The sequence below is a fragment of the Vidua macroura genome, chromosome 13 (genome assembly GCF_024509145.1).
Source record: "Vidua macroura isolate BioBank_ID:100142 chromosome 13, ASM2450914v1, whole genome shotgun sequence".
Classification (NCBI taxonomy): Eukaryota; Metazoa; Chordata; class Aves; order Passeriformes; family Viduidae; genus Vidua; species Vidua macroura.
In genome coordinates this window covers 11587998-11603565 of record NC_071583.1, presented here as the reverse complement: position 1 = coordinate 11603565, position 15568 = coordinate 11587998, and the positions used below count along the sequence as shown (strand labels likewise).

General features: G+C 38.2%; 1 protein-coding gene across 3 annotated transcripts in view; it reads right to left on the bottom strand.

Annotated features, from left to right (window-relative positions):
• The window catches only part of EEFSEC (eukaryotic elongation factor, selenocysteine-tRNA specific), a 124427-nt gene that overhangs the window by 74976 nt on the left and 33883 nt on the right, over positions 1-15568 (bottom strand). For all 3 annotated transcript variants that reach the window (XM_053989601.1, XM_053989600.1, XM_053989602.1), the window contains exons 3-4: positions 13845-13941; positions 12109-12273 (exon numbers count right to left, since the gene is read on the bottom strand). In XM_053989601.1, the coding sequence (XP_053845576.1) occupies positions 12109-12273; positions 13845-13941 (262 nt within the window). The remainder of the gene's footprint in view (positions 1-12108; positions 12274-13844; positions 13942-15568) is intronic.

Here is a 15568-nt window from a genome sequence, read left to right as displayed (position 1 = left end):
TCTAACAACCACTCTCACGACCACCCGCTAAAAAAACCAAAAAACCCCTACACACTCGGCTTTCAAGACCTGCTGTGACATCTCTGTGCCCTCTGAAGCTTTCCTGTTACTATCAGTGTAAGAGATACATTCAGCCTCTCAAATCCCACTTGTTGCAATTGCTACATATGGAGAAGATTTTTTTCTTTTCACGTGCTGTTCTTAGTTTCTTTATCAACCTACTGGAGTCTTAGTAGCTGACTTACCAACACAGGTAAAAAAAAAATAGATGGAATAAATTATGTTAGCAAGGGGATTTAAACACAGAATGAAATCTTAACTTTGTTAAAGCTAAGATTAAACAGAATGTGAAACAGATCCTAAAGCTCAATCTTTATCACAAAAAAGGCTCATTTTCATAGCTTTCTAAGAAAAAAAACCAAACAACTCTTCTGAAATGAAAATATAAAACCCCCTCTTAGATACAGCACATGCCACAGATACTGTAGTTTCTAACAAGTTTCTTTTAAAACTATTAAATGTTTACAATGTCTCCTTCAGATACAAGACTGAACCTAAGAAATCCACTACTTTCAAAAACTTAAAATACAGGGATCCAAATTCTGAACAAAGATTACCAGTGAATATTAATGGCCTACAAAACATTAGGAAGATACAAGATCCATTTCTACATGGCCATGCCCAGATATAGGAATGGCTCCAATAGGTTTAAAACTATATTTATGCAAACACACTGAGGAAAATTATCACCACACAATGGAGATTGAGGGAGACATTAATGAAAACTTAAAACATAATCACATTTAAACATAAATCTAACCTGAAAATTTGATTCTTCATATGTAGGAAAACAGCAAGAAAACCAGCATGTACTTTAAAGCACTTATGTAACTATAAAAATTTAAATCACAGTGAGTCCTCTGTCGAAGTGTATCTAAATCCTGACTCAAATAAAAAGCCCTAGTATCAGCATCACTAGATGGCATGGAAAAAATGAAAGGCAGGATTAAAACTTCATTTCTAGCTGATCAGAATGGACATTGTCCATCAAGGACAACAAAGTAATGTAAAAGCAAAAGCAGTAATACAACGTTTCATTTGCAGCATTACTCTCACTGTGCCAGAAAACATGAATGTTATGGATTCAGAATAGCATTAACTCAGCCCACTCCTCATTCTGGATCTCTAACGGCATGTTTTTACAACTGTTTGCAATGTATGTGTCACATGGACTAAGTCTTTCTTGTGAGTCACACTATAACCACAAAACTATGCCTGAGCATTAACTTTTCTTTCTCCCCTACTCCATCTAAATCTGATGTAAAAATTTCTTTGCCTATCTCTTTCCCCATATATGCACCTTCAAAGCATCTTGCCAATATTGAACGCATGAAAGCCTCAGAAAAGGGTTAGAACCACCCTTATTTAAATAAAAAACAAACAAAAAAACCCCAAAACCTCCATCCTCATGAAAATTAAAAAACCAAAAATACACAAACAAAAAAGAAAACCAAAACCCACAAAACCCCACAAACCAAGTGAATAAAACCCTTACCTTCACATTCTTATTTGTGTGTTTTTACTAGAGAATTACTGTCATATTCCAAAAATACTGCTTAATTTCCTGGCAAAAGCATCCCTTTAAGAAAAAGCACCTCAATGTTTCAATGAACCCAAAGTAGTTCAGCATATACATGTTTTACAGAGATAGAGGCAGATGAAGCCACAATTGCCTTCCCGAAGCATGTTCTCCTTACCCTTATTAACCCCAATCTCTCTATTCCAAACAGTAAATCTCAAGTTGTGAAAAAATTCCCCCCCACCACAAAGACTTTAAAATCTCCAAGGACGTCTCCAGAAGTGCAGCCAGAGCCTGTGACCTCAGCACTGACAACCAGGGATGTGCTACCTGCACAGATCACACACCTGGAAAGAGCATTTAAAAATGGAAGTTCAACAATCTCCACAGAAAGGATGAGTAGGCAGGAAAAGTGAAGATGAAAACAAAGCAAAGACAACTGAAAGATCTGAAAAAAAAAAAAACCAAAAAAACCAAACATTTGTACTACAAAAAAGTGTTTGACCACAATTGTATTTTAGAACTTTTGACTAATATGTTAGTGCTTTCTGCAAGAAAGAAAAGCAGACACTGAGATTTCTACCAACCCAGGAATTTTCCACCATTTTGCTTCTATTCAGGGAAATACATGCCCAAAAAATATTAACCCATCAGAATAAATTATGTTGAACTTCGATCTTACTCATCTCAGACTCACCAGAGGGCTCAGAACAAGCTGGGCCTCGATCTGTATCCCTATGTTGGAGAACATTCTCCACCTCCACCCATAAGAGATTAAAGACCTACCCTGGGGTGAAGATGTCTAATAACCTCCTCTAGAGCCCAAACAACAGAGCAGCCCTTGACAAGACTGGAAAGAAGCATTAATATGAGGGTCCTTGCCACTTTAATACACTTCGTACACACGACTGCTTTTCCCCAAACAAGAACATCATGTCAACAACAGAAAAGGAACATTTGAAACAGAAACACATGTTATACAAAACATTATTCTTGTTCAATCACCACTTGACTCCAACTCTCTCCTAAAACCAAATGCAAAATACTTCACAGTGGGATTTACTGTTGTATTTTACTATTTTACAAAGATTTGTGTTTAGACAAAACCAACTAGTGCTGCTCTGTGCTGACTCAAGGCTAAACCGGACATTTATTCTATTGAGCATTTATTCAAATCCTTTAGTAAATCGTATGTATTGCGGATTTATTCCAATCCTTTAGTAAAAATACATATTTTCAAGCTTCCCTTTTTTCTGTGGTTTCATTTTAAGTGTTTGTGGTGTACCTGCATATCCCTCACTCCCTCAAGACTTTAAATTGTTGTCAGCTAATCTCCACATGCAGGATCGACATCTTCAACTAGGCAAGAAAATACCTCATGAATAATAGCCATATTTTAAAAATGAACTTATTCATAATAGTACATATTTTTTCCTTAAGCCATCATTTAATTTTTTGCAGTTCTATGTAATAGGTATTGCACATCAGACAAAAATCTCCTCTAGGGATGCTTAGTGTAACAGTTCATTGAAATTCATTACATAATTAATATTAAGAAAAAGCAACTATAACACAGTAATTGAAATTACAAAAACAAATAACTTAAAGGAATACCAAGAAAGAACAGAAAAACTTCTAGACATTCTGAAGCACCACACAAAACTTACATGACAAATTTCTGACTTGTTTTCCATACCTCTATCCCCTTTCTGCTGAAGAAAAAACCTTGACAGCTGTATATATACACTGGGGTTATTTACTTCCATGAGTTAATCTGTTCTCATGGCTGATTTCTGCCACCTAAACTGCACAAGGATTAAGGCCACCTCTGCTGTTCTTCTGCAGAACCTATTACATACCCTATAGACATATATTGAGAGAATATATCTTAAATACAGGTTGCCTAGAGAGGAACAGCTCCACCAGTAAATCTTTCACAAAGACCTGACAGTTTTTAAGTCTACAATTTTAGTATTTAAAAATGTATTAGCTACAGAGACTCTTGAAAAGGCTATTTGAGCTTTGCTTGCTATTTCTAAAGTGTGAAATGTTTCTTCTTGATTATTTATTCATTAGAGGAGAAAGAGAGAGAAGCCAATTTTATGTCATATGCTTTGAAGCTAATCTTTACTCCCATGAAGAGCCTGGGAGTTTGCAGCTTTCATTTCAGACAGTTGCAAATGGAAATCTGTATCTAGGCATTCGTATCGTGTTCATCACAGTACTATCTGGGCAGCTAAACTAATTATATCATTCCAGCTGATACTGTAAATATTGGCTCTCTCTAGTATTAACTTTTCCAATTCAAGCTGCACCAGCTATTATAACATGAAGTGATGGGAATATTTTATTGAAAAGATGCATCTACATTTAGTTTCAGCAACACATGTTATTGTCACAGGCATATGATGACAGATTCAGGTGATGAGCTGAATAAACACTTAAAGAGCAAAGTAAATTCTCACATGATTTGCATGGCAACATCAAAGAATAAAATGTAAAGAGTTCTCTAAGTGAAGACCTCTCAGAAACACATAGTACAAGGCATGAAAACCGGACAACTTCCTATGGCATTATAGCAATACCGCATGGAAGTACTCTGGTAATAGAGTAAATACAGATTTCTGGGCAGTTATGCACTAATCCATTTTCTTCTGTCTCTAGGTCATATTTATTTTCAGCAGCATTGGTTAAGCAATGTTTTCAATATTCAGATCCTTTCTTTGCCAGTGGCCAGAACTGAGCAGAACTTTTTAAGTTACAGACCAAAGCTTAGTTAATATGGCACTTGCTGAGCTGTTCTGCTTCTAAAAGCCTCATCAAATGAGGAATTGTACTGTGTATGGATGACCAAGGAGGAAGAGTGACATTCCTTCCCTTCATCCTGATTACTGAATTTTTGCCAAAGCCTCAAGCTCTTGAATTTGAATATTTAAAACATGAGAGTTCCTCTCTGCCCTAACTAAGCCTTCTAATAATGTTACATTCCCAGCAGCAATGTCACGTGAAGGCTGTGTGTACCATACAGGAGGTTACCTTCCCAATTACTATTCAAGCATCCCACTAAGATTCCTGCTCCAACTGTTTGTGTACGTGCATGTGGGTCTGCTTTCAATTAAGCTGCACTGAGAACAATTCTACCTGATAAATTAAAAGAAATAAAAATAAAGTTAATGACCTGGCAGCAGCAATGCTTAAGCAAACAAGTTATGCAAACATAATCCAGCCACCCTTTGCTTTAAGGAGTTACCCTAAAGTTAAACAAAAAGGCATTTGGATGAAACTTGTGACTACTACAGCAATGTCCATTAACTTAGTTCCAAACTGATCTTGAACCCCAGGGTACACAAAGCCAAGAACACAACACACACAGTCCCGGGAGCTGCAATGGTTCAACAGGAAAGATGTTACCTACTAAGTTCCAGGATAACGTGTGCCTTTTTGTTCAGCTGCATCCCAGTCACAGCTCAAAACTGCAACAGCAGATGAGAAAATGCAAGAAGAAAAAAGTTTCTTCAATCTATGGTATAAGTAGAAAAGACCAATCAGTTTGAAAAGCAAACTCTGAGACTGGAAAGGAAGCTAGAAATGGACAAAAAAGTACAGGCAGGAGAAAAAATAGAGTGAGCAGATACAGAAAGTTGAGACAATACAGAAAAATCTAGATGCCAGGAGTAGCTCATCAAATGTTTAGTTTTCTTTTCAACCTCATTTTGGAGTAACAGACCTGCATATTTGTTTATCCTAGAGCAAAACTGCTCACTCACTTCTCCATTTGTGGCACACTTGTACACTGGGATTTGGAGGCATTACCACCAGATCCTGCAACCCAGTATGTTGGTAATTCCAAAAGAGCTATACTGATCATGAGAGACTACACATGGACATCACATCTGCCAGCAGTCTCCAGCAGTCCAAAGAGGACACTAAAGAGGCAAATTAGTGGGGAGAACGCCTACATGCATGGGGCAGCACATGCAGTCACCAGTGGAACTATCACACTTCAGTGCCAAGACCAACCTCAGAACAACTCTACCTGTACCATTTTCATGTCAGTACAATGGTTCCTTCTTCAGCTCAGTTTCTTTCCCACCTTGTATTTCTGTCACAACTTTCTTTAGCTTTTCTAACAGTTCTCATGGGACAAAATGTTTACTGAAATCTTGACAGAAAAAACGTATCTTGACTAATCTAAGAAAAGCAGTCATCAAATAAAAGTATGGCATTCATATCACACAGTATTTTCTTTTACTTAGAGTCAAGATCATCTTGCATTATTTTTTCACTTTTAGAAAAGTGTACACACTGAAGAGTGTACCTGCAGCTCTCTGCACCAGCTAACTATTAAGGCAAAATTATCTGTGTGGCAAAGGCACAAAATACACACCCCAAATTAATCTCATGCATTAACCACTACCAGTCAGCATTGCAGATAACTCTGCACAAGCAAGCATTGCCATGGAAATGCTGCAGAAGCTAAATCTACCCTGGAGAGCAATATCATTTCCAGCAACACTGCATGTCCAGGTGGAGCCTTGATCCCAACAGTCATTTCAAGATGATTTAAATAGACAGAAGCAACACAAGTTACAAATCTCTTCCTTTTCAGATTCACTGTAGGAACAAACTCATATGCTTTGCCTTCTAACGGATGAGAAAAATTACCCAATCTTGTACCCCAACTGTCTCTATCTGGCAGGGAGCACAGGGTACACCTAGACCTCCAAGAAAAGCTGCAGATAAATTTTGGTATTTGAAGAGTTAATTGGCCAGCACCGACTAGGCCACTTTTCTGCCTACAGAGATCACATTAGACACACAAGCTCCAGAAATACAGTGTATGGTTTGGATTAGCACTGCTCAGGTTGGCTGCTCTCCCCTGGCTTCTTTCCCTTCTGCTCGGACAAAGTAGAAAAAAATTAAAAGCTCCACAACATATATCTATTATGTATTATCCCTGGTCCTGAATAAAACAAACCCTTAATGATAAGGGACCTTAAGTCCCTTATCTTGCTTCCTCAGTTTACTGTACCTACATGATATTCAATAAAAAATTGCAAGTGATTTGAACTAAACATTGTACTTCAGTAACAGGTAGTGAATGAATAGCAACATACAAATTTCTTGCTGAATGTTTCTATTCCTGAGGGGTTTTTTTTGTAAGTTTAAAGGTCTAAAGTTAACCACAGTTTTGTATGGTTTTTTAATACAAACTTTAAATGGATTTTGTGTTTCGCAGTCTTTAGGTTTTGCTGGCTTTTTTTTGAGGGCTTGGTGTTGGTTTGGGTTTTTTAAAAATGTGAATTAAAACAGAAATAAAAAACAAAACCATAACTTTTCACACAGTAAAAAGTTACAAAACCATACTTGAAAATGAGGGAACTGATCTTCAGAAAGAACTCAGCATCTGCTACTCTTATTCTCTTAAGAGATTGAGCCAAAAAGATTTGAGAAGTTTTTATTGCCAGATCTAAATTTCATTCCACAGGCACAGGATCAGATCTTTCATCCTCTACTTAACCACAAAGAACTATGCAGAGCAATTTTGTTCTTCCAAAACAACTGATAATATCCTAAATGCTCAAAGCAGAGTACTTTCCAGTATAAGTCAAATTGTGCATATTTTGCTTTTAAGTAATGCCACAGCAGATGCAAAACCAGTAGGATTCACAGTGATGTTTTCTAGGAAAGAAGAAAATCTCCAAAAAACCATAACCCATGCTTTTAGAAGCAGCAGACAAATAAAGTTTAATTCTGGTACTGAATTAAACCGCATGTAAAACATTATCCTTCTACATTTAATTTATTGCTTTAGGATTTAAGATTCTTGCATTTTTGTACCCACATCCTTTAATATGCACTATAAACTGCCTTTTCACAATTTTACCAGCTACATTTAGGTTATTCTCCCTCAACCCAATTTTCTGCCCTTCTTCACAGCACTCCAGTGAAAAGAAAACGTTCCAGGCAAGCAGAACTCCCCTCCCAGCAGAAGACTTGTTGCATTTGAAAGGCTGTTTATATCGGTATTGGGCAAGAAAATCCCAAGCAGCACAGGAAGCAACAGATGTAGAAACAGTATTCAGACATACACTCAGAATATACAGCAAGGGTTCTCCCTGTTCACAGTGCTAAAAGCAGTCAACACTGACTGCAATTGGGAAGGGGCATATTAGGAGGCCCAAAGTGCTCAAAATGGTAAAACAAAAAACTTCTTTAAGATTGCACCATGAAAGTCCACATACAAACATTTTTGTGATCCAATTCAGTGGGGTTTGAACCAAGTTCATTTTCTAACACTTAAATGTCCTCTGACACAGTTTAACTGTGCAACTCTGATTGTGCAAGAGTCCTTAAATAAACTAAAATTAGTTCTTACTACATGTATATACATACTAAAGCTCACTAATCAGAGGTCCTGGGACATCAGATAGACTGAAGTACTTACATGGACAAAAGTTACAATTTTAATAGCTACAATGGTTTGAAGGAAATAGCCTTGCAAATACTATTTGAGTTATTCTATCAGACAGCGGAGAAGTTTTTTGTTGTATTAGCCATAAAAGCTACTGAACATTTGCCAAAACACAGACCAAGGTTATCTAGCTAACAAAAAAAGCTTAGGAGAAAACATCTCTCTTCATATGGTCAAAGTATATGAAGCCATGAAGCCACACAAAACGATGCTTCTTTTAAGTTCATAAAATCAGTATAATTTGACAGTCAATAGACTCTTGCCAAGACAGAATCACTACTGGTTTAAACCAACACTCTCATTTACTAGAGAATTGATGAGATAAACAGAAGCAAGTTCCTCACATTTTTCATAACCTAGTCTCACATGAGCTTGTGAAAGTTCACCTGAGTGCTGAAACAATCTGTATAACTGCTCTCCAATACGAGGGGAGCATTTCGTAAGTCTGCTTGCAACTTTTGAGACTGAGATGCTCCACACTAATAATGGCAATTGTCTACTACCAACCTCCAGGATGGTCAGGGTTGGAGCTGGTAAGAATACTTCTCTTTCCTTTTAATGAGATTTATTACATGAGAAACAACTTTTTACCATACAACACCAGATATGTGATTCAGATTCAGCACAGAGCAAGAATCCCCACATGATCCCCTGGAGAAAAACATGAATGTAACCACTCAGCAGGAACACAGCTACTCAGCATTCAAGACAACCACAACTTCTGACACATACACAGTACAAATAGCAGCACTGGACTTTACAGAGGCTCCAAGTCAGTTATTTACCTCCACCAGCCAATCATCTTGCATCAATCTGCTCCAGCATTTGTTAGCAATTCGTTAAATAGGACAAACAGGAACCTGACTATAAGACAAAGAGAAAAGTTTCTACTTCTTACAATTCCTGAAATAGAGCCCCAGCAGTGGTCTTCATACTTGGCTGCCACATCTGTGCTCTGGGTCTTGTACACCCACAGCCCCAACCACAGGTAAGGCAATGCCAAGGGGACACTCCAGGATAACCAGATCCATGAGCTGTGTACATCTCACTCTGCCTCACCTTTTCTACAATCTTTCTCACCTGGATAAGGAAGGCAAAAGACACCTTTCCCCCACTGAAATGAAAAGATTTCCCTTTTTCAGTTAAAGCATGCTATAAAAAGACCCAGCAGCACTGGAGTTTGACATTCATCCTCATTTAAACTGAAATCTCTAAACAACATCTACTTTAGATATAAGTAAAATAAAAACCTACCAGTAAAACAAAACAAAACGGCAAAAAACCTTATTATTCAAACTCCAGTAACTTTTATAAAGCAGAAATACAAGTGTCACATGTTGTTGCAGTTTATAAACTCAAAGACTATACAGATGGAAAGACCACTGAAATAATCTTAAATGACATTCACAATTCTGCCAACACTATGTTTTTGCTGCAGAAATCCTAGGTTCATGCTCTTCAAGGTGGATTTCAAGTGCTAAGGAGCAAATAGTACTAACTCAATTGGATAGTGAACTGTTTGCTGTGTCAAAGCTTTTTGCCAAACACATATATATAATTTTTCTTTTTGCTATATGGATAATCAACCCCAGATGGCAATTTACATAGGCAAAGCATAAAGGAATCCATGCACTGCTGGTGCTCTCAGCCTCAATCAGAGCAAGCATGGGCATTTGAGAATGTCACTGTTTATTTTTAATTGCTGTGTCCCTCCTTTGTGCAGGTTCAAGCGGTCAAAGATGTCGAAGTCCATTAGTAGAACTGGAAGGTGATGCCACTTCATTGGGTGAGAGGGGTCTTCAAATTTAAAAAAAGCAGCTAGTCTGTAACGTCCCTAAATGTACCAGCTGTCAATCTCAGTTACCATTGGGTCAGGGCAAAAAAAGGTCAGAGGGAGTCATAAACCACAATGTGTTGTGAAATGTGCTTCCTCTGTTACCTTGTACGCCTGAGAAAGGTTTGACCTTTTATAGGTATCCTAACCCAGCTCTGCATGATGCTGGCAGGGGTAAGTACAACACACAGCTCAAACTTACAAACATTGCTTCCTTTTACTGTGCCTTGGTTTCCATACCTGTGCAACATGAAGGTGAACGTCCACAAGTTGCTAGTGCCAAAATACAAAACTCTGCCCACTGCTATTATCATCCTGAGGCATGCACACATCTTCTATTTCACACACAGCAGTGGAAGGTTTAATTCATTAACAGCAATTGGAAAAACAACTAAAACTTTGAGGGAAGTTGTTAATGCCATAAGAGCCAAGTGATCTGGCTTGGTTTTGCAAATGACCTGTTCATCTGCTAAGTTGTCTGTCACTTCAGTGACTACTCTCCCAGTCACCTGGGAAGAAAGCCCAGTAAAAAAAGTCACATGAAGTCTTTTCCACTGCTGGAAAACACAGAAAGTCTATTTCCACTTTTAAACGCCAATTCACAAGTTATTTACTATATTTTTGTCATTTCTTCCTTCATATGGATTCTCAAAACGCAGATTTAGTTCTAAACACATTTCTTCAAAACATTCTTGGACTATAGATGAAAAGCAAAATAGTAATTTCCAGATATAATCTAGTGATGCATTCTTTCTTTGCAAGAAATAATTACTCTGCCCTGTCTCCCCCATCTCCTGGAGCACAAAATGACAGGAAGTTTGGCAAATGCTATGCCAAAAAGAAAGCAGTGAACTCACTATGCAAGGCCCTGTTTGGGCAAGAGCCATCTCCCACTCCTTGCACTCCTAACTACTTGGCCCTCTTTGGACCCCAAACACAGGCAGGCCCAGGACTGAGAACAGGACGCAACAACAAAGGAAAGAAAAATGCCAAGTGGAAACCAGGAGAGGTTGAAGCTAGAGCTACAATCCCAGCAAGCATATTCCATGCAGAAATTGAAAGCACAGCTCCCAAAATGGGCTGCATGCTGTAAATAAGAATATGTGCAGTGAGGAACTCCTTTGGGGGAGCAGAAATGTCAGACTACATATGGTACAAATCACTTCTATGCAAAAGACAATAGGATATAAACTAGATGGCCACAGGTATCACTGAAGAGGTTGGCCAGAAAGAAATTGTCCAGTATCAGCCAAATACCTCAGGTGAAATCAGAATGCCTCATGTAGTCCTTCACTTGTCCAAACAGTACAGTGAAAAATGAGAAAACAGCATGTTCACTCAATGAAATAGTAAGATCCTTAGAGTAAAATGACTTGAATACTGACAGCACCAAAACAGTCCCATCCAAGCTTGTTAGGCCAGAACTTGCCTGCTCACAGAATGTAATCAGCTTGGTCTACTTTTAAGTGGCAGCTGCAAAATACTCTTCAAGTCTTAATTCATTTTGGGCAATTAATAATACAAAGGGAAAAATCAAAGCAATGATAATCAGCATCTGTGAAATAGATTTCACATGTTCCAAGCATAAAGCAACTTTGTTTTTTTTTAAAGGATGAATATATTTTAAGGAAATTCAATAGTAACAACAGTTGAGCAGTTCAAAGGCCATTGGAAGGTCTCTTTGACTTTCTACAGGCTCTCTGAAGAGCCCAATAGCAGCAAGCCACCTACTGCATCCCAGCAGTTCTCTCAGAACATGCTGACACAAATTAAAGCTTCAGCAAACAAAGAGAATGTGCATCAAGCATTTCAATGCCCTCTTCTTGTCATTTCCTTTGCTTTCAGACATTTCTGGAAGCCTACTTACACGGATTCTTTTGCAAACCTTCTCACTGCAGCATATCTCAAATGAAAGTAACCTTCCTCAAACCTTGTTCAGTCCTTGGGTGCATCCCATCTTGGAAACATGCCCACTTTGCTTCTCTGAATTTGAAAGCCTAACATGCTAATCTAGATCAGTCTTCTCTGACTGGTAACTTTACTGACTGCCTTATTTAAAAATCACTATGCCTCTTACTGTTACAAACTGAGTTATAATAGAGTACAAAAATAAAAATTGAAAATAATTGAGTAATTTCAGACTGGATGAGAACACTCTCTTCTTTGTTGAGTGTCTCTGTCTATCAGGAAAACCACGAGGAATGAAAATGAGAGACTCACCTTCAGGGCAGGAATCTCCACATTGTCACCAAGGCTAACAGAGCCAGAAAGAATAGTCCCTGTCATCACTGTGCCTTGACCCTTGATAGAGAAACAGTGGTCGACTGCCATAAGGAAGTGTCCTGAGGGGTCTCTTGATGGCAGGTAAGCCTGAGACTTCAAGACCTGAAAAAAAAGATAAAAGCAGCACCATACCTGGGTGAAAAGTCATGACAGCAACACAGCAGAAGGCAGGCAAGCGGATGATTGATTGAACAAGCTTGCAATTTTACTGATTTCAGGCATCTCCCAATGAGCTTAGAACTCACCAATGTCAAATTAACTGTGTGAGCCATAGGGGAGCTGCACACTTAGCAGCAGGAACAGTTCGATTTTCTGCCTTAGAAAGATTTGGTGCTGCACATTTAGCTTGGTTAGCACAACCTCACTGGTGATAAAGTTGCTGCCAAATTCAATATAAACACTGCAGCAAAGCAAAGAGAAAAAAAAACTGTACGTATGTCATCTCCCCCTTTTTCCTCCTTCTCTCAAAAGTACAATTTTACAGTGTTTTGCTACTTCAGCTTTTTTGGATTTTGTGAAAATTAACTTATGTACCGATATTAGTGCCCCATAAAGCCCATCTCTGACTCCCTCCCAGAAAAACTGTAATACTGGGTTAAGTTTTCAAATTCAACTTCCCCTTCAAATTTTTGTCAGTGCTTCTTTAAGGATCAATCCATTAAGAAAAACTACATAAGTACCATTTTCTAGAGAAATTCTGAGTTTAGTGTTTTTCTTTTGTTGACAAATACTATGTTCCTTAAAATATGTTATCAGACAAAAGATTTTAATTATAGAAAGGAAGTCATGTACTCAACAGCTTCAAAGGAACTGGCTCACTCCTGTCTCAAATCACTTTTGCTATCTCTCTCTATCACCTGTATATACACTTGGTATTGCCTTTAACATCTGTTTTTAAGGTCAAAAACTGCAGCCCAAGCCCAGGTTGTAATGGCAGAACAATGGAGAGTCTCTTAGGAAGGGCAGAAGGGATAATAGCTCCAAGTTCAATGGCAGGGCTCCCACAGCATTTGCCAGCTCATCTAATATTAGGTTTCAGTTGACAAAACAGCTGCAATGAGAGTTTCCTTCAAAGGTTTTAACCCTGGAGAACATCCCAGTAAATCTAACAGGAACCAGATAAAGGCAGAAGTAAGCACTTGCATATCTCATCTCTAGAAACTGCTGGGGGCAGACTGGTCCTAGCTAAGCCTAGTCTAAGGCCACACTACATCCCATCCCCATGCCCACCCTGACTCACAGGAGCCTGGGAGGTGATGCAGCATTCAGTGCTCAGCAGCCTTGTGGAATATCCTGCCTTTATACGAGCCTGGCTGCCGAGGGCTAGGCATCTCTAGATTTTTGATGTCTGATGCTGCACCTTAACTTCAGCAATTTACAAATACTTTAAACCTGGCAGCATCCAAATCAGAATTTGACAAGTCTTCAAAGAATGATGCCTTTATTTTGGGATTCTTTTCTGCTGGCTTAAGTACAGTGGCGTTCCTCCAGGGCAAAGATGTTCCTCTCCCTAAGCTAATGACAGGTGACAAGTCTATTGCAAGCTACAAACTGGTCTCAGTTAACTCAGGTGTCCTTCCCTTCACAGTATAAACATAATGCCATATAACTAAGGGTTTTGAACATCTGAGAATGGATGCTTTCATGTTATTACTATGTTCTTCAGCGAGTACCTCAATTAGTTCAGAAATACCCTGTGGATTCTCAGACTCTGGGGCTTCTGGTCCACCAGGCTTTGCTGCAACAGCAATAATAGGACACCCAGAGAATCTGAAAGAGAGAAAGACTTGCACCATTAGACCACAGATCTCCTACACATGTCAATATAAAGAACTTCCAGGCTCATCTGAAGGCTATTAAACTCCCTAAAATTCCAACTCATCTGCTCTTCTCCCATTATGACTGACAATTTCTTCCTGAATTACCAGCAGATAGCACTACTGGACTTCACTATGAAAGCTTCAGTCCTGTTGCACATTAGCTACTGATTCAATGCTGTGACAGTCAAATGCAAGATTCAGTTTATTTCAGAAGTAAACATCTGTTGTTACCCAGTCTTAATGCAGTGGTTTGCATCCAAAGTCACTTTACCTGGAGACTAGCACATTTTTAACTTTCATGAATCAATTAAAATTCTAAATGTAAAGTCATAACCTTCAAAATGGGAGCCAAATGCAAGAAGCCTCATGATGCCTACCTGAGTCTGCAAGATCTCTAGACAACAGAAAGATCTAAATCTACGAAATCAAAGTCTGCAAAACTCACAAATCTCAAACACACAAAGGTTCAGAGAGGAGCAGTACAGCCAGCTGACCTCAGTTTACCTTTTATCCTACCATCAATTTTATTCTTCAAGTCCTTAACTTACAGCAGATTTTCTTTTTTTCTTTTTTTACAAATTCAGTCAGCAGACTTAACTTTTGCTCCCTAAAATGAAACCTAGTGTTTTGTATCTCATTTTTTCAAAAATTAGAATTAACCACATAAAATATATATTAAAGTAACAGAACAGTAATCAGTAATTACACCAAAAAGTGACTGGCTCTCATAGGTACTCAATTCTTATGCAATAGATTCAGACTAAAATAAATTATTTTGGCCATCCTCTTAACACCCACCCCCCACTGATTTTCTCACAAAAGGGAGCAAGCTGGAGGGAAGAAGTGGTGCTTTGCTGAAGAAGACATGTTAAGTTCTATAAAGGGATCTCACTGAGTGACCCAGCTGTAATCAGGCACATAAGGTATTTTCTTTGTTTACACGCCATAAGCCTGAGGCATCTAAGGACAAAGGGTCATAAAAACATGCACTGAAAATTCCTGTGATTAACCATAAAACTTTTGGAAATTTATTTTCATACAAGTATTTCAGAGCACTGTATTGCAATAAACAAATTTATGTGTAACCAAATGCTTTACTCCTCTTCCCATAGACCAGAACAAACTGGAGTAATTGTATAACGCATTTGGAGGCACTTCTAAACATGATCCAGCTTTACTGAAACTCTTACTCCATCAAACCAAATTTCTCTCAGCAGAATTTAGATCCTGCTGGGCAAAGGGAGAAGCTGATGTGCAAAAGAAGTTTTAAAAAATAGAAATTCCATTCATAGAGACAGTTTACTTTTACTTTTGGTATCAAATCACAGGAAAAAGAGTTTTGATTAGGTAAATTCACAAGTATCAAACTACTCAAATATACAAGTTACCTTCCTCTGCCTTTTTTTTTTTTTTGCCTTCCATACAATTTTCTGACAACATTACAATAATTTTCCCAGCATTGGTGGCAACATCTACTCTACAACTGCAACAGCCTTCAGTTTTGCTGACTGCTATGGAATTCCACACGCACATCTATGTGTGCGAAAATATTTCAACAAGTAAACTATTTGAAAGAA